The following is an 18,267-nucleotide window of genomic DNA, read 5'->3' on the forward strand; positions in this document are numbered from 1 at the left end:
CGCCCCAGCCCAGGGAGCGTGTGTAAAGCGCAAGGCTGCAGGCGAGCTGAAGAGTCAAGGGCTCTTCTGGAAAGTGTTACAGGCAGGGTAAGCGGGGAGTTGAGCTTGGAATGGGGAAAGGAATACAGAGGGGAAGACTGGCAGGGGCAAAGGGGTAATTGGGACAGCACTGGTTCTGAACCAGGGGTACACATAGCCCTGGGCGTACACCAAAGTCTTCCTGCGGGTACATCAATTCGTCTAGTTATTTGCCTAGTTTTACAACAGGCTACACAAAAAGCACTAGCAGAGTCAGTATAAGCTAAAATTTCATACAACGATTTATTTATACTGCTCTATATACTATACACTGAAATGTAACTACAATCTTTATATTCCAATTGATTTAATTTAGAATTATTTGGTACAAATGAGAGAGTGAACAATTTCTCAGTAACAGTGTGCTGGGACACTTTTGTATTTTTGTCTGATTTTGTAAGCAAGTAGTTTTTAAGTGAAACAAAACTTGGGGTACGTAAGACAAATCAGACTCCTGAAAGGGGCAACGTTGTCTGGAAAGGTTGAGAGCCACTGGATTACAGGGTAAGGTATAAAGGGTGTAATGTTAAAGGATAGAAAGTGGAAGGTAACAGGGTAGGGCTAGGGCAGGTAAATAGAAATTGGGGAGAAAAACGGTGTCACCCTTCTAACGCTGATGCACTTTACAAGCAGGGCAAAAAGCTGGGAATAAGGTTCGAAAACTTGATGCTCCCTGGAACCTCAATCCTCATGTCCCATTCCAACCTCAACCAGGCTGCTCAAGCCCCACAGTTCAACGTTGGGGGGCAGCTTTGAAGTACATCCTTAAAGTCAAGGTCTTGCTATTGCTGTATGGACACAGCTGACCAGAGGGTATGTCTGCAGCAGCCCAGGGGTTCCCACTGCCTGAGGGACCTTGGCCAAAACAGCACCTCTCATGGCTCTGCTATCCCTTCTCCATCCCAGAGGTTGCTGCAGCACAATGAGGGTGAGTGGAGAATTTGCAGAGCAAGATGAGATTAAATGCACTGGAAAGAGGTGAATTATTAAACTGTATTTGACAAAGATTAACTTTCTCAATCACTAAAATGCAGCTGCCTCTGGGGTGGGGCACAAGAGCTGTTTTTACAGGGATCCCTCACCCAGTGCTGAGATGTAGCCCCCTCTGAGGTAAGGAGCAGGGGCTGTTTATTCAGTGACTCCTTGCTTGGCTCTGAGATCCAGCCACCACTGACTGGGACAGAGGGGGCTGTTTAACAGCTCATAGTAACAGTTAAGAACAGGAAGTGAATCTCTCTCTGCTTAAAACCACAGGGGGTTCAGGATAGAGGGTGAGGGAGATCCTTGCAGACACCCCCCCGCCTGCAACTCAGCTGAGGCTGGAAAAAAATATACCAGCATCACTAAGCCCATGTGAAAAACAGATGCTGTAGCTGGGCATCTGGAGCCACCCCTATGGGTAGTCCATCTCTCAGGGGAAGCTGGCACAATAAACCAAAACCACAAGGCAACCCACGCAGGCTCAAGGACTCCAGGCACAGCCAGGACAGGCCACTGATTTTATTAGCACAGGAGATGAAAAATGTGAGTGAATGTTTTATACAGAGGTGGGTTGTTTTCTTTCTTTTTTGGGGGGTGAGGTGGGAAAGAGTTCCTCTCTGCCAGTCCCACTCATGCACACAGTTCAACAGGCCTTGTGCTCTAGTGATGGGGTCTCAGTTACGCCCCGCCCCCCCCCCATAAATGGCTTGGTCCCTCTGCTTCCCCCATCATTTCGGTCCAATTGATTGCCAGCATTAGAGGTTCAAACCCTGAAACACATGCACAAGACCCGGGCCAGGGGCACTAAGCCATGCGTCAATCCAGGGGGCAGCTGGGATCTAGGCCGAGTCCAAGGAGAGTTGCTGTCCCGATGACTGACTGTTGGAGGAAAGCATGATGGGAGGGTCCATGGAAACAACAGCCACATGGTCCTGGGAACTCTGTTCAAAGCTTGGATGCAGCCCCACCCCCACTCCCGCAGCCCCCCACAAAGGAGGGGGCCAGGTCTGGGGCATGGTCAGTCCGCAGTGAAGATCCGGCTGGAAATATCATCCAGGAGCCAGTCGATCCCCGTCAGCAGGTTCTCCCCAGTGAAGGCACTGCAGGCCTGGATGCACCAGTGGTGGCTTTTGATGCTGTCTAGTTCCAAGGCCTTAAGGGAAGACAAGACGACGCTGAGTTACCTGAGTGTGCTGAGACCAAACTTGTCTTCAGCCCACATCTCCCAGCACTAGCACACCCTCCTGTTCCCGTCCTGGGGAGGGAAGGATTAGCCCCTTACTCGCAACCTGGTAAAACTGAGGCACGGAGAGGGAAAAGATCATACAGTGAGTCAGTGATAAACTGGAGACAAGTCAGGAGTCCTGGCTGCCATTCATCTGGTGTAACTCTTCTACCCCACTCCCCTTCCAGAGCTGGGAACAGAAGAGCTGACTCCCAGACTCTGACCCCCGTCCTCCAACCAACAGACCCCACTCCCCTCAGTCAATATCCCTGGTTTGCTTCAGGCCAGTGGCTCTCACCTCACGGATGGCATTGGAGGACAGTGCTCCCGGCAGGTCCTGTTTGTTGGCGAAGATGAGCAGGGTGGCTCCAGCCAGGCGCTGTGGGGAAGGAATCAAAGGGTGAGCTGCATGGTCCTGTTGTCTTGGTCCCCCATTCCTGTTAGCCCTTCAAGCACCCTCCCACCCAGTCAGCAGCCAGGCCTACCTCCTCCTCCTCTGGCCCAGACAGGGGGCTGTTTCTCAGTCCTGAGGGACGTGGCAGCAGGGAGACTGGAGTCCTCTCTGCAGCAGAGGCAGGTGCTGCCTCCAGCAGGCCAATATCAAACCAGGCACCTCAGGGACCCCAACCCAAATCCCAGCTACCTCCAGCCTAGTTCAGTCAGAAGTTGTCCCACCGACCCACAGGATACAGCCCCCCGAAGGATACTTTGTACAGCCCACTCCCTCATGCCCAAAAGATACACCCCCCTCTCCCAAAACACTTGATATAACCCATCCCATACATATAACTTTTCCTACAGGATACACCCCCCCCATCCCCTCCAAGACAATTGGTACAGCCCCCCACTCCCAAATATAGATCCTCCCTTCCCCCCAGACAGATGCAATTCCCACCTCTTCCACCAGGAGGCTCTGCAACTCCTGCTTGCAGACTTGCAGGCGCTGCTGGTCAGCGCTGTCCACCACCCAGATGAGACCGTCAGTGCTCTCAAAGTAGTTGCGCCAGTAGGAGCGCAGGGATGTCTGTCCACCCACATCCCAAATGTTCAGCTTGAACCTGAGGAGCAGTAGAAAAAGACACAGACTGTGGAGGTAAAGGGGCAGCCAAGCAACATCCCAGCATGCAATGGGGAACAGGCATCCTGGAGCAAGGAGGGGATGTTGCCTCTGCATCTAGCTCTGGGGAGACCAAACTTTCTTGGCTCCAAATTCGTTAAGAGCAACAGAAAGTGAGCAAGGGGCTGAGCCGGGGGGGGGGCGGGGATCTGTCAATAAAGCCTCATCTTGCTTTGGTTAAGTGAAGCCTGTGAGGGCAGAAAAACCACCCACATGATCTGAAGGGAGTTAAGCCCAAGGGGGAGCAGGAACTGTTAGGGGAATGCGGTGAGGGATCTGTACAGAACTTACAGTAAAGAAGACAAAACCAGCTGGAGACCAGGGTTGTTGAGCGGGCAGGGGAATCAGCTCTCCAAGGGTGCACTACAGAATCACATAAATGTAGGGCTGGAAAGGATCTTGAGAAGTCATCAAGTCCAGCCCTCTGCACTGTGACAGGACCAAGAAAACCTAGACCATGATATTCAATTTGTGCTCCATTGAAACCCCAAGATCCTTTTCCACAATGCTACCACGTATGGCTAAGGGGGTTTGAAACTAGGGTTGAGCAGAGACTGAGGGTTTACAGTGTGGGGAGGGGTGGATAATCCTGCCTTGCAGGTGGCGGGGGATCAGACTTTGGAGGGACAATCCTCTCCAGGGGATGGATGGGCTGGGCAGGTTTGGGGTCCTGTGGATGGATTAGGCACTCCGCTGGGTGCTCACCCCCGGTGCTCCAGGGTTTTGATGTTGAAGCCCAGTGTGGGTGAGATGGTGTCGATATCCTCCCCATTGAACTTCTTCAGGATGGTGGTTTTGCCAGCGTTGTCCAGGCCACTGGGGGAGGTAGGTCAAGGAGATGGGATAGCTCAGTGGTTTGAGCATTGGCCTGTTAAACCCAGGGTTGTGAGTTCAATCCTTGAGGGGGCCATTTAGGGATCTGGGGCAAAAATTGGGCATTGGTCCTGCTTTGAGCTGGGGGCTGGACTAGATGATCTCCTGAGGTCCCTTCCAACCCTGATATTCTATGATTCTATGGCAGCTCAGAACAGGGAAAGCCACCGGGGGTGGCAATGGCTGGATCAGCCGGATGGTGGATCAGCCCATAAAAAGGAAACTCCCAGTTCGGACTAGTGCAGCCCCTTCCTCTTCCATCACCCCCTCACAGCACTTGGTACAACCCCTCAATTCACTGGATACAGCCCCCCAGGAGAGTTGGTACACCTCATCCCCAAACCCACAAAATACAGCACCCCTCCAGGACACTTGGTAGAGCCCAGATCCCAGACTCACAGGATACACCTCCTTCCCCCTAACCCTTGGTACAACCCAGCCCCACAGGATACACCCCCAAGAACTGTTGGTACAGCCCAGACCCACAGGATACATCCCTCCCCCCAACTCCTTGGTACAGCCGTCAGCTCCCACATCTAAAAGATAAAAACCCCCTTTATCCCGCGATGCTTGGTACAGCCCATCCGCTCCTCCTGCAAAAGGATACAGCATAAGGAGCCGCAGCTCCCGCTCCTTCTGTCGCATCTTCTTCAGAATAGTCAGCAGCCCCATCACCAGCAGTCCAGACGCCTCTTCCGCCCCGCCCGGCACCTGCTTCTCACGGACCAGCGCCCATTGGGTCCCGTCGCCGCCAATCACCATGACGCTGATCCCCATTGGGCGCATTCACTACACGTTCCGCCCCCTTACCGAAAACCAAAGAGGACGGATCCTGTCGCCAGGAGAGATCCTCACAACGCTAGATTTTCCGACATCGCCACCTAGGCGACGGGGCTGAAATTACAGATCCCACCCCCCGGAATCTCAGAAGCGGTGGACTGTCAAGTGGAAGAATCCTTAAAAGGAGCCCACAGCGTCACCTGGTGGAGACTGGTATTACAGCCCCTCAAAGGGGTTCATTTACAAGTGATGGGAAAGCAAGCCCGAAATGGGACAGCTGGGTGGGACCCCATCTAAGCCAGGTGCCAGCCAAGCCCAAGGGGAAAGCAAGCTGCCCCCCCAAGCCAGGGGAAAATGAGAGGGGTCAGTAAGTCACTGACCCCACCCTAGATGGGGTGGGGGGACCAGCCAAACAGCAATGCACCGCAACAGCCAGGCTGGCTACTACTGGCCCTGACCCCACCGACTGGGCTCCTGCCATCTCTGCTGGTGAGACAAATCCCACTGCAGAAGGGAAGTTGCACGGGTGGCTTGGCCATGTCTGCGCCCAGTTTGTGTCATAACAGGTCTCCGAATCATCTTCTGCTGTTGGTGATAGAGCTAATAGCAAACAGGCCACCCTTATCAAGGCCAGGGGTTCCCACACACCAGATCCCTTAAGACAGGGCAATGATATCTTTGCTTTCACAGCTATTAACTCCTCCCAAGCCCCAAGGGATCACCCTTTCCCAACCACAGCTCAGAGCTCCTGTGTGCACTAGATTGGGAGCTAGGACCTTTGTGGGGGTGCTTATTCTGCATAGCTGGTAGATGATATACTATGTTTACACATTTCAGAGTAGTAGCCGTGTTAGTCTGTATCCGTAAAAAGAAAAGGAGGACCTGTGGCACCTTAGAGACTAACAAATTTATTAGAGCATCAGCTTTCGTGAGCTACAGCTCACTTCATCGGATGCATCCGATGAAGTGAGCTGTAGCTCACGAAAGCTGATGCTCTAATAAATTTGTTAGTCTCTAAGGTGCCACAAGTCCTCCTTTTCTTTTTATGTTTACACATCTCACTGTCTACCTTTACTGAAAGGAGAGGGTGCTGTAACAGCTGCAGAGCACCTAGCTGGTGCTATGAAAGGTGTACAAATGCCTCTGCGTCCCTCAGCTGGAAGGAGGTGCTGCAGCACAACCAGGTAGCTATTCAAGCTGGTGAGCACAGAGAAACACAGTAGCATCACAAATGACCAGTAGCAGGGAAATTTGCAGCCATTCTTCACTTCACTGGTTATGGCTGTCACCTCCAAGCCTCCCTCATCCACAGAAGCCCTTCAGGAACCAGGATGGAGAAACTAATTGAGCTATTTGATCAGTGAAAAAATTGGTGCCCTCTCCATTCTGGGACTGAATTTCATACTGGCACGTGATAGTGGAGTACAAGCTCTGGAGAGTGAAGTCCTCTCTATCTCAGCAAAAGAGCAAACGCCCTCCCGTGTACCTACAGGGGATCCAACTCTCAAGAGTTAGAGACGAACCAGCCCTTCAACCCTCCACAGGAGTGAGGCTGGAGAAAGGAGCCAGAGAGGGGAAGTGACCTGTTTTTCAGAAGTGCAGAGCAGCCCCCAACTCATATGAAGTACAGGAGCTGGAGGTTCTCAGCACTGCTGGTACTGATAAAGGATTGTGAGACTGAATGCCAGTCAATGGAAAGTTAAAAACAAAAACAAAACACTTGACACTTTCACTTTCCTCAGGGGAGCGAGGCTACTGGCTAGCAGAGTAAACAATGTTATAGGAAATAGTACCTAGGAGGGCACTGACTATCAATCATTTGGGAGATCCCCATCCTATGACCACACCCATAGCCTGGGAACTGTGCTCCATGTTTCCAGGGGAAGGAAGCAAAGGCTACTGGAAGAAGTGGGAGGTGGAGTCAGTCTAGCTTCAGAAGTAGCCTTTCCCATTATATAGGATTCCCCTTCTCCTTGCTCTGGGGTAGGTGGCCCTCTAACACCAACTGTTCTGTACTTCTGACCATCTAAGGTACTTATCTGGTCCCCATTAGCAGAGCCTGTGTGGCCCAGGGGATCATGCACTGGACTAGGACTCAGGAGAGTGGGGCTCTGCCACTGGCCTGCTGGGTGACCGTGGGCAAGTCACGTTTCCACTCTGTGCTTCAGAGTTCCCCTGAATGGGGGGGTCATGATTCTGACCTGCTTTGTAAAGTGCTCTGAGATCTGCTCATAAGAGCCAGGGATTGCTTTCATCTGGGTGCCTTGAAGCCTCACCTCTTTTTCCTCCTCCCCATCATGAGGCAGTGCTGAGCTATTATCCCCATTGTCCAGATGGTGAAAACCGAGACAGAGTGGCCTGCCCAAGGTGACACCAGGAGTCTGTGGCAGAGCTGGGAATTAAACCCAGGTCTCCCAAGCATCCTCACCACTGGGCCATTATCCCACCACAAAAGCAGCTCTATGGACAGAGAAGAGAGGGAGGTGAGGGATGGTGTCTCCTGCATCATGAGATCAGCTGGGTGGAAGATTTCAGGGTCTGTGACTCCTCAAAGAGGAGCCCATTAGCAAAGCCAGCTGGCCCTCTTCAGTGACTAGCAGGGAACCACAGACCGAGGTAGACACGAAATAATCAGCTGCCAGCCCAAATGCTACTTAAAACAAGGATGTTTATTAGTCCCAAGCATTGCCCCTACAGCCCCTACCTGTGTGATGCTGTACCAGGTGCAACCCACCAACCCCAGAGCCCTATGCCAGGGCGACAAATTTCACTCAAGTGCAGTTTGGGCCTCGGATGAGGGCTGGAGCCAGGTAGCCAATGGTCACTGATACAGCAGAAGCCAACTGCTTTCAGAGATGCTAGGGTTCTGCAGAGGGGGCTGCCCCTAGCGCTGATGGAGTTCCAATGCGAAATGTCACGGCAGCTTAGCACCAGCTGCACTGAACTAGCAGGCAATCCAGTTCTGGGTCCACACACAGCTCTGCTGATGCGCCTCAATCCTGGCCCGCAGCCCTGATGCTATCCCAGGCTGGGCTCCACTTCAAGCCCCCCCGGGCCCCAGCTCTGCCAATGCTCCTTAATCCCAACCTACAGCCGCCCAGCTATCCCAGCCTGACTCCCCCGCTACACAGTTCTGTCAAGGTCCCTCTCAGTCCTGACACAGTCCCCTGGCTTCCTCTCCCAGCTCTGCTGACCCCCCTCAATACCCACCCCAGACTCCTCTCTCACACAGCAGCCAATGGCCCCCAATCATGTCCTGTAGCAACACCCTCCACCTCCACTAGTCCATTCCTGGGCTTCTCCTTAGCTGACACTAGCTATCTGGCCATCTTGGGTGGGGGGGCTGGTCCACTGGGGAGCAGCAAAACAAACTCAACCCATCTCACGTAGCTCCTGTGGTCAAATTTAACCCAGATCTCTAAAGGAGAGAGGCTTTATAGTTACTGCTGCTCAGAGCCTCCTAGGAAGTTAATGTATTCCACTGCTCCAACTCACAAAGGACTGAGCTCTAGCCTTCTACCCCGCCCTTGGCCTCCACACACACACCTACCAGCCTCAGGAGCAGCTTGCCATGCTCATCCAATGCAGAAGAGCCTGCAGTCCCCGCACTCCATTCTTCTCTGCTGGAGCCAATTGCAATGAACAGGGAGTCGAGACTACTGCTGAAGGTACCCAGTGGTAGACACGCCTCCGTTCTCGTCCCACACACGAGCTCTGTTGGCCCCATCTCTGATGCGGGACCCCCCATGTCAAGGGGCAGGGATCAAGGAGGGAAGCTGTGGAGTCGGTCAAGGCCCCGGGTTAGACAAGGAAGCAAGGTGACTCCCACCTAGAAGCAGCGGTTTAGAGATCTTTCTGAGGCAGAGAAGAGGCCCCGCCAAATCTGAGCTGCCTTGGTATAGAGCGAAGATGCAAGGCTGCCCCCACCAGTCTCACCCAAACCAAAGGCTGCAGGAAGAATCTTATCACCCAGGAGGAAATTGGGACAACCTGGATCTTTACGCCAGAGAATTCCCTCCTGTCCCAACACCCCTAGACGGAGAAAGCTGCCCATGATGCAAAGCATGCCAGCCCTACAAGCCGGCATCCCACCCACCAGGTGATGAGAGTTCTCAACACCTTGAAAGATCAATCCCACCCCAAGCACCAGTCATGATCACAGGGAAAGACCTCTCCCAACTCCTAGCTCCATGCAGATCTCCCCGGGCAGAGCTGGGCCAAGGCTGGGTTTGCGCCCGTCACCCGTTACCCAGCAGCCAGGAGGTGTGGAAAATCTCACCGAGCAGGGAGCCTTCCGACAGCATCCAGAGCACTGTGGCGGGGACGGAGCTCGCTGCTTTCGGAGAACAAGGGATGGTGGAGTTGGGCTGGGAGGGAAAGAGAGAGAGACAGAGAGAGAGAAGGCCCAATCCGCTCTGCTCTAGGAGAGAGTAAGAAGAGAAGAGAATTTCAGCTGGAGGCTCCCCAGCTCCAGGCTTCCTTTCAGTTCTCGTCGTCGCCAAGCCGTTCCACGCACGGATCATGTTGTGGGTGGTCTGTTGTGCCAAAGGCCTGGGTTTACCTCAATCTGCCCCTTCCTGTTCAGGTTGATGAGGAAGAGGAGCGCGCACCCATTTTGATGCAGTAGTGCCAAGGAATTGAAGCTGGGAACTGTCAGCTGCCCTAGATCTGTATGTTTACCTTAGGCCGCATTCACCCCACACCGAGCCTGGGCTCATGGCACTAGTAGGGCCACCTAACCAGAGCCAAGGGTCTGTATTTCTTCAAGCAGGCAACCCTAATGTTACGTAACTTAGAAGATGAAGAATGATCTTAAAGCTCAGGTGCTGGACAGGGAGTCAGGAGACCTGGGTTTGAGTCCCTGCTCAGCCAGTCTGCCTGTGTGAACTTGGCCGAATCATTTAGTTGCTTTGTGCCTCAGTTTCCCCATCTGTAAAATGGGGAGAACAGTGCTGCCCTGCCTCACAGAGGTGTTGGGAAGATAAATCCATTCAAAACTGAGATGCTCACATACTGCGGAAATGATTCACTGCTTTGAAGACCAGAACGGCACATTCTGATCATCGAGGTTCACCTCCTGCATACTATATATAGGTCAGAGAATCCCTTTCCCGGCATCACTCCTGTAATTTGTGTGAGGTACAGTGCAGGTTTAGGAAAGAGAGCCAGTCTTGACTTAAAGACTCCAAGTAATGGAGAATCCACAACATCCCTATGTTCACTGGCTAATTCCTCTCGGGGTTAAAAATTTGTCTTATTTCCAGTCTGAATTTGTCTCGTTTCAATGTCCACCGATTGGCTCTTGTTCTGCCTTTGTCTGTGAGATTAAAGACTGCTCTACTCTCAAATCTCCACCCCAGCTGCAGACAGTGATCAAGTCACTATGGGAACCATATAAAGACTTAAAACTAGATTACCACAGTAAGGCAGGTGGCACATGTTTTCAGAACATATCCCTGCCGCGGCAGGGATTTCTAATACTACTTGACTCAGCACCAGCCAGTGGAGATCTTAACCAAACTTGAATCAACCCTTCCCCCTTTTATAGAGGAGATCCACAGACTTGCCCTGAGGTCAGTGCCAGAACCAGGGACCAGAACCCAGATCTTGTGCTGTCTGTGATAGAAGCACACGACTGTTCCTTCCTCTTGGAGTGCGAGTGAAAGGGAAGGGGGGAGAAAAGCGCTTACCTCCTGCTTCATCTCAGGTTGGAGTTCCCATGGGTGTTTAAGGCTCACAGTGGTTAGAGAGAAGAGACTGGGAGATCTTCGGGGAATCCCTCAAGTCATCTTTCACCTCTGCTAGCAGGATGCTTGGTGGGTCCTCCAGAAATCCTGCTCTTCCCCTGACATGTCATCTGAGGCCAAAAGAGTTCCTGGTCTGGGGGTTACCTTGATGTAAGGTCTCTTTGGGATAGGGTCAATCTAGAACAGACGGGGAAGTTAGATTCACTAGCCCCTCCTTCCCGAGTTTCTAAAAGGATCTAGGGGCTTTGCACCCTGCCCTTTGGTTTCCCATTGGCCTGGAGGGGCTTGGGTTAACAGCTGGCCTTCAGCATAGAATGCACAGATTTAAATGCAGAGCTCGGATGGTGCTCGGCTGCCAGCTCCAAGGACTCTGGGGAGTCAGTAGACTTGACAGTCCCAACAGGATGGCTCAGAAGTCAGGCTGACAAATGTCTGTCCATGAACTGTGCTGAAAGCAGATACCGTGCCCCCTCTTTGGATGGTTATGGAACTAAGACTTGCTCCCTAATGCTCCCCCACAGCCAGATCCAGACAGTTCTGATTGGACACTCAGAGCAGCTTCCCCTGAGCTGCGGGCTCCTCCAAATCCTGTTGTTGGGACACATCATCCCACCCCCCCCCGGTCAGCGGATGGAAGCAGTCTGACCTTTGAGCCTGGGCTGAATGGCAATGATGCGTCTACAGCCCTTTCCATTAGAGGCTCTCCAGGCACTGAAAGGCTCCCTCAGTCACACATGGGGAAACTGACACAGGGAGGGGAAGTGATCTGTCTACAAGCTTATAGTGGTAGACTCTCCCTGCTCTAACCACTACACCATTCCCCCCTGTACCCCACTCCCCTGCTCACATCATCTCCAATAAACACAGGCTCAAACACTCATCAGGAAGGTCTTTCTGCCTTACCTCAGTCTGCCATGGACAGATGCCAGAGGGAGACGTTTACCCTGTCGACTGTTTTTTTCTGATGCTCCCACTTCACCTCCCAGACGTGCTGCTGGGGGAATGAAAGGGTCTCTCTATCACTTCTCTCACACACCAGTGGTCCACCTAGTTCTGTATCCCACATCAATAGAAGGCATTACCCAATGCTGTACCAATGGGGGGTGCAATTCCTGGCCCCAGCCGGTGACCATGTTCTGCCCAGAGTCTGCTCCTAGGAGAGAATGCAGCTCAAGCTGACTATTCAGCAGCACAATGGATTCCTATGCCATCATCTCTGGCAACTGAAGACAGCTACTAAAAAGCAAATGGAAGCAGGGTGTGCTAGCCCTAAGCGGATGCATGCAGGGGGATCTGGAATGACCAAAGCGATCCCCAGGCTGAGACATGCATGTGCTAAGGAGTGGGTCTGTCCCTAGATCTTCAAACCCAGTAAGGGCAGGAACATGAACTAGCCAGAGTACATCACAAGGGGTGGGGTTGGGGTGGGGGGGTGGGGTGGAGCGCTTTAGATGGGTGGAGGCAGCATCCCCAGCAAGAAGCCAAGATCTCCTTGCACATGTAGTGCTTACCCAAAGATTTAAACGCAATCTCTGCTGTGGGGAAACCGAGGCACAGGGAGGGGAAGGGAGTTGCTAGGAATAGAACCCATGAGTCCTACTAGCCTTGCGCTCTCACCAGAGGGTGCCCTCTGGACTGCTGAATGGCTAACCCAAGAGCACCAGAAGAGGAAGAAGCGCAGGTAGGGGACAAGGGGAGTGGTATATTCACTCAAGCTTGTAGTGGAGGCTTCACGCTTCCTTCAGCAGGGTGGTGGTTAAAGGCATTGCGCTGTCTTGAATCAGCTCTGCCTGCACCTTTGCAGCCGAGATCCCTTTCCCCCTTACGCCTCCGAGCACCGGGCTGTGTATGGAGAAAAAAAAAAAATCAATGGGGTGGGGGAGAAAGGGTTACAATGTTAGATACCTGACAAGTGAGGTCTAAACAAATGTGTGTGGGTGGGTGGGGAGTTGGCGTCAACAACAGGAATTACAGATAAGGGGCTTGCAATAGGTCAGAGTTACAGATGTCCTGGCTAAGTAAGAGCAAAGGAATGCTGCGGCCAGAAGGCAGAAGGGAAACCCAGGCAGCCTGTGGGGTTGCTAACAAGGCACTCGCCGTGGGGAGGGCACACGGAGACGGGAAGGGAAGAGGGTCGCTCCATTAAGTGAGGCAACCGCGGCGGAACAGGCAGCGCGATACGGTCAAGCGAAATTGGGGTGTCAGTTTTGCCATTTGCCAGGCACAGAGGAGGGAGGCAGAGAAAGAAGAGCCGCACAGAGGGTTGGGCACAGTTAAAGCGACGCAGCAGCTGATTTGACGACGAGACGCCGGGAAGTTCTGTACAAGCTGTTTAATCATCAATGTAAAAAAATGAAAAGGGAAAAAGAAGCCGTGACACAGACAGACTTTGGATGCACCAAAAAAATCCACTTCCTTTTGTCATATTGAGGTACAGAAACAGAACAAGGCACCCCTCCCACCCTCCAGTCCTAGCTACGGATCTAGAGACACACATTTCAAAACTCCGCTCCGCAATGCACAACACGGGAAGACCGTGCCGAGGAATTAGCCAGCAAAAAATGAAAAAAGAGCACTGCAAGTTACAACAGTTAAAACTGATGAGATGGGAGGGGAATCAAGAAAGGATCAGCACTGAATTACGAGTAGAATCGCCTTGGCTTTCAGTGCAGAATTGCAGGGGGCCAGTTCGCCACGGTGGGCGACAGATCTTCCAAACTGGGATTATTTTCTTAGAGACCGAACCAAACCAAAACATGAGGAAAGGAAACCAGGAAGGAAAGGGGATGAGAGGGGAAAGTAGAGAAAAGATGCAACCTAACAAACCTCGGAAAGTGGGAGCATTGAAAAGACTAAAGGAAAAAGAAAGCAGGTTAATATCTTAACGGGGAGGGAGGGAGGGAGGGAGGCAGGCAAACTCACTTCTCGCCAGCGCTACTTGACCTTCCAAGGAAATCTAGGCTAACACACACACACAAAAGGTTCTCTAGTTCATAGGAGCCTATTTACCGCCTTTCAGGAGGCATGGTAACCTCCGTCCACTGTGGATGGCATCAGAGAGCTACTTTAGGGAGGAGTGGCACTCCCTTACCCCATAAAAAACTGTGCCAATAAGGAGTTCTAGGGCTAGTTACTCTCCACCCCATGCCGCCGCCCCCCACTGAAGCTAAGATCTCTGGTCACTTACTACTATGAGCCCAGTCAGATTAGTACGTCTGGGCATATTGAGTGGCATAGCTGTTGCTGTATTTCTCATAGTACTCCCCTGCACTGTAGGTGGCACCCATGCTGTACTGGGAGTAGGTAGCTGCTGCTGCGGCTGCAGCCGCCACTGCTGCATAACCCGTTTGGTTGTACACTTGGCTGTATGTCTGGGCGGCAGCCGCGGCAGCGTAAGGATCAGTATATTGGGCCACCGCAGCGGTCGTCCGCCTGCCCACAGGGCTCCTCTCTCTGTATGCGGTGGGGGTAGAGGGCGGAGGTGGCAGGGCCCTCTCGTATGCCGTCCTGGCAGTCATCGCCCGGTCGTAGAGCTCATAGGCATAGCGGTCATAATATTCCCGGTCATACCAAGATCGGGGCACATAGGGGGTATATGGAGGTGGTGGCGGGGGGATGCGCCCCCTGGGAAAGTAGTAGCTGGGGGGGGTTGGAGGTGGCACAGAGGTCCCCTTGGTTGTCTTGAGCGAGTTGTTGCTCTTGGACAGCGTTACAAAGATCTTCTGGTCCTCCAGAGGCATGTCGTTGAGGTTCAAGATGGCATCCATGGCTTCCCTCTCCTTGGCCATGTGGACAAAGGCATAGTTCTTGACGATGTCGCACTCCACCACCTTGCCAAACTTCTCAAAGAGCTCCTTGATCTGTGCTGTCGTGGCCTTGCTGGACACATTGCCCACATAGATCTTGGTGGCGTTACGGATCTTGGAGGTGGCGTACTCCACCGTCAGGTGGGCCCCGTAGAACTCCTGCTTGTGCAGCTCGCTGATGGCCTTGTGGGCCTCGTCCTCCTTCTCCATGTGCACAAAGGCGAAATTCTTCAGGATGTCACACTCATTCACCTGTCCATACTGCTCAAAGAGCTTCTTCAGCTCATCCACTGTGACAGAAGGGGAGACCCCTCCCACAAAGATCTTCACCATGGCGGGAGGCTGCACTTCCAGCCTGCAATGCTCTCGGGAATCACCCACGCAAACTCCACTGAGAGACAGAGGGGAGAAGAGTTATTTCCTGCTTACGTTCAAGCTATCACAGTGATACCAAGTAGGGCTGTCAATCGCAGTTAATTGCGTGAGTTAACTTAAAAAAATTAATCGCGATTAATCGCACTTACCACAATAGAATGCCAATTGAAATGTATTAAATATTTTTGGATTTTTTTTACATTTTCAAAATTGATTTCAATTACAACATAGAATACAAAGTGCACAGTGCTCACTTAATATTTTTTATTACAAATATACGCACTGTAAAAATGATAAACAAAAGAAATAGTATTTTTCAATTCACCTCATACAAGTACTGAAGTGCAAACTTACAAATGCAGATTTTTTTTTTTGGATACATAACCGCACTCAAACAAAACAGTGTAAAACTTTAGAGCCTACAAGTCCACTCAGTCCTACTTCTTATTCTGCCAATCGCTAAGACAAACAATTGTTTGTATTATAAGAAGCAGGCAACATTATCTCCCATCAATGTAATGTCACCTGAAAGGTGTTGCAAGGTATTTACATGTCAGATATGCTAAACATTTGTATGCCCCTTCCATGCTTCAGCCACCATTCCAGAGGACATGCTTCCATGCTCGTTAAAAAAAAACAACAAAGTAATTAAATTTGCGACTGTACTTCTTGGGGGGAGATTGTGTGTCTCCTGCTCAGTTTTACCTGCATTCTGCATGTATTTCATGTTATAGCAGTCTCGGACGATGACCAAGCACATGTTCATTTTAAGAACACTTTCACAGCAGATTTCACAAAATGCAAAGAAGGTACCAATGTGAGATTTCTAAAAATAGCTACTGCACTCGACCCAAGGTTTAAGAATCTGAAGTGCCATCCAAAATCTGAGAGGGACGAGGTGTGGAGCATGCTTTCAAAAGTCTTAAAAGAGCAACACTCTGATGCAGAAACTACAGAACCCAAACCACCAAAAAAGAAAATTAACCTTCTGCTGGTGGCATCTGACTCAGATGATGCAAATGAACGTGCGTCAGTCCACACTGCTCTGGATCGTTATCAAGCAGAACCCAACATCAGCATGGAAGCATGTCCTCTGGAATGGTGGTTGAAGCATGAAGGGCCATATGAATCTTTAGCACATCTGGCACATAAATATCTTGCAACACCAGCTATAACCGTGCCATGCGAATGCCTCTTCTCACTTTCAGATGACATTGTAAACAAGAAGCAGGCAGCATTATCTCCTGCAAATTGTAACCAACCTTGTTCGTCTGAGTGATTGGCTGAACAAGAAGTAGGACTGAGTGGACTTGTGGGCTCTAAACTTTCACACTGTTTTGTTTTTGAATGCAGTTTTTTACATAATTCTATATTTATAACTCCAACTTTCATGATAAAGAAACTGCAATACACAGTACTTGTATGAGGTGAATTGAAAAATAAAATTTGTTTTTTTACAGTGCAAATATTTGTAATAAAAAATATAAAGTGAGCAATGTACACTTTGTATTCTGTGTTGTAACTAAAATATATTTGAAAATGTAGTAAACATCCAAAAAATATTTAAAATAAATGGTATTCTATTGTTGTTTAATAGCACAATTAATCGTGCTATTAGTTGCAATTAATTTTTTAAATTGCTTGATAGCCCTAATACCAATCTCTCTAGGGGTGGGGATGGTCTCAATTTGTGCTTGCTATGCTCTCCTAGGGTAGGGATGTGTCTGATTTGTACTCTCTAAGCTCTCCTCGACCAAGCTCTCAACAGCAGGAGATGTGTCTGATTGGTACATCAAATGTATGGCACTTTACCTAATACCTTATAACACCATGAATGTACTACAGCGATCAGCAGAAAACCCAGCTGCCTGCGTGGGGTTGACAGAACAAAGCTGGACTGGGAATCCTGTGGCTATTTTCACAGTTGCTTATGGAAGTGGATGGCCTAGACAGGCTAGCAACTAGAGTGAAACCCGTAGTAAACCCGTAGCTGCTTAGCTTTGGCAGCATGCAGCCCAGACACACAATCTGCACCTCCTCCACTGGGGGAAACTCAGCACGGTGATGGGTGCTAGAGAAATGGAGAAGCCAGGCAGGATCTCAGACGCCTTCGCCACCTGCAGCGATCTCCCCGCCTCCAGTGGGGCAGGAACGGGGGCTACAGAGGAGCAGCCTGGTGCCCTGGGCAGGGAGAGGGGCGTGGCTCGAAGCAGGGGACTGTGAACTTGAGGGACAGGCAGGAAACCCTTAAGCCTCGTGACCAGGCCACTCGGGGTCTCCATAGGGCCAAGGGCTTCTGCCCCTCCTCAGTCCACGGTGCTCCCCAACGGTATCGCCCCCCGTGTTTCCCGCGGATACCATCCCCGCATGCGCACTGAGCACAAACCAGCACGGGGCCATGATCCCTCGGGCTCCTTCCCGTCCCGTTCGCCTGGGACTCACCGCAGAGGAGGGCGGAAGGGCCAGGAGACCTAAAGCAGCGCAGCTCCCGACGGAGGCCAGCTGTTCCCCCAAAACCACAGAAACAAGATGGCGGCACTCACTTCCGGCCACCCCCAGGAAGTCCAGCTCCAGGCGCGGAAGTGATTAGGGCGCCGCCATATTTGGGACACGTGATGACGGACACGTGATCACCATCGCGCTGCCAAAAACTATGGGGAGGCGGAGGGAAAAAAACACTGCTCCAGTGACGGCGGGAACATCGTGTAATCATTTGATCGCGGTCCCCCCTCCCATTCCTGATAAAGCCGCGTGGTGGCGCCATCTTTGCCTCCTAGGATCAGGAAGCAGCAAGAGAGAGGCCGTCCCCCTCCCAGACTAGAACAGAGTTTGGGGCCACGTTTTGTGCCGGGCAGATCCCCTGCCCCAAGGAGACCTGGCTCAGCTGCTGGGTCTAGCCTCCCTACTCCGCCCAGCTCACTGCCACCAGCCTAGACACAGCTGCTGAAGAGTTTGGCAAGGCAGGTGGCTTCAGGTCTTACGAAAAGTTACCAAAGCATAACCTGTCCTTTGGGTGGAGGTGTCACAGCACATGGCCCTGCTCAATGGCTAGTAGCAGACTAGGCTCAGGACGTGCTTGAGGATACAATTATTCTAGTGAGAAACAGCACAAACAAGCAAGGATGAGGGGTGGCTTAGCCTGTCTCTACTCCAGGCAGAGGGGAGATCAGACTGCATTGCTAGAAACAAGGGCGATACCGCTGTCTGATAGCAGACACTGGCATACAACAGGGATGGTTTCCAACATAAACGCACACCAGTGGTGAAGCAAGGATGTCTCAGAAG

The 18,267-nt window shown here is 51.6% G+C and overlaps 2 protein-coding genes across 4 annotated transcripts; both read right to left on the minus strand.

Moving 5' to 3' along the window:
• Window positions 1-428: 428 nt before the first annotated feature.
• Window positions 429-12,555, minus strand: ARL2 (ARF like GTPase 2). 2 transcript variants are annotated; one of them, XM_074957967.1, is made up of 10 exons: window positions 12,419-12,555; window positions 11,705-11,954; window positions 10,745-10,978; window positions 9,334-9,474; window positions 8,605-8,830; window positions 4,882-5,168; window positions 4,107-4,217; window positions 3,180-3,342; window positions 2,583-2,663; window positions 429-2,212 (listed from the first exon to the last, which is right to left on the minus strand). In XM_074957967.1, exons 6-10 carry the CDS (start codon window positions 5,058-5,060, stop codon window positions 2,078-2,080), a joined length of 669 nt encoding a protein of 222 aa, XP_074814068.1. In that variant the 5' UTR covers window positions 5,061-5,168; window positions 8,605-8,830; window positions 9,334-9,474; window positions 10,745-10,978; window positions 11,705-11,954; window positions 12,419-12,555; the 3' UTR covers window positions 429-2,077. The 2 variants fall into 2 exon arrangements, with proteins under 2 accessions (XP_074814068.1, XP_074814069.1); XM_074957968.1 differs by lacking the exons at window positions 10,745-10,978; window positions 11,705-11,954; window positions 12,419-12,555 and having other exon boundaries at window positions 9,334-10,289.
• On the minus strand, window positions 12,515-17,502 carry LOC141990595 (uncharacterized). Of its 2 annotated transcripts, XM_074957966.1 has the most exons (3): window positions 17,369-17,502; window positions 13,989-14,998; window positions 12,515-12,643 (listed from the first exon to the last, which is right to left on the minus strand). In XM_074957966.1, the coding sequence occupies exons 1-2, from the start codon at window positions 17,380-17,382 to the stop codon at window positions 14,008-14,010; spliced, it is 1,005 nt and encodes a 334-aa protein (XP_074814067.1). In that variant the 5' UTR covers window positions 17,383-17,502; the 3' UTR covers window positions 12,515-12,643; window positions 13,989-14,007. The 2 variants fall into 2 exon arrangements, with proteins under 2 accessions (XP_074814067.1, XP_074814066.1); XM_074957965.1 differs by lacking the exon at window positions 12,515-12,643 and having other exon boundaries at window positions 12,655-14,998.
• Between the last annotated feature and the right edge of the window lie 765 nt (window positions 17,503-18,267).

The sequence above is a fragment of the Natator depressus genome, chromosome 7 (genome assembly GCF_965152275.1).
Source record: "Natator depressus isolate rNatDep1 chromosome 7, rNatDep2.hap1, whole genome shotgun sequence".
Classification (NCBI taxonomy): domain Eukaryota; kingdom Metazoa; phylum Chordata; order Testudines; family Cheloniidae; genus Natator; species Natator depressus.

Excerpts from the sequence above, each read along its gene's own strand:
- ARL2 (XM_074957967.1), bottom strand. The coding sequence starts at position 5,060 with ATGCGCCCAATGGGGATCAGCGTCATGGTGATTGGCGGCGACGGGACC. Across the intron at positions 2,664-3,179 it reads AGAGCCTCCTGGTGGAAGAG|CGCCTGGCTGGAGCCACCCT; the intron begins GTGGGAATTGCA and ends CCTTCCCCACAG. Across the intron at positions 2,213-2,582 it reads CCTCCAATGCCATCCGTGAG|GCCTTGGAACTAGACAGCAT; the intron begins GTGAGAGCCACT and ends TCTTCCCTTAAG.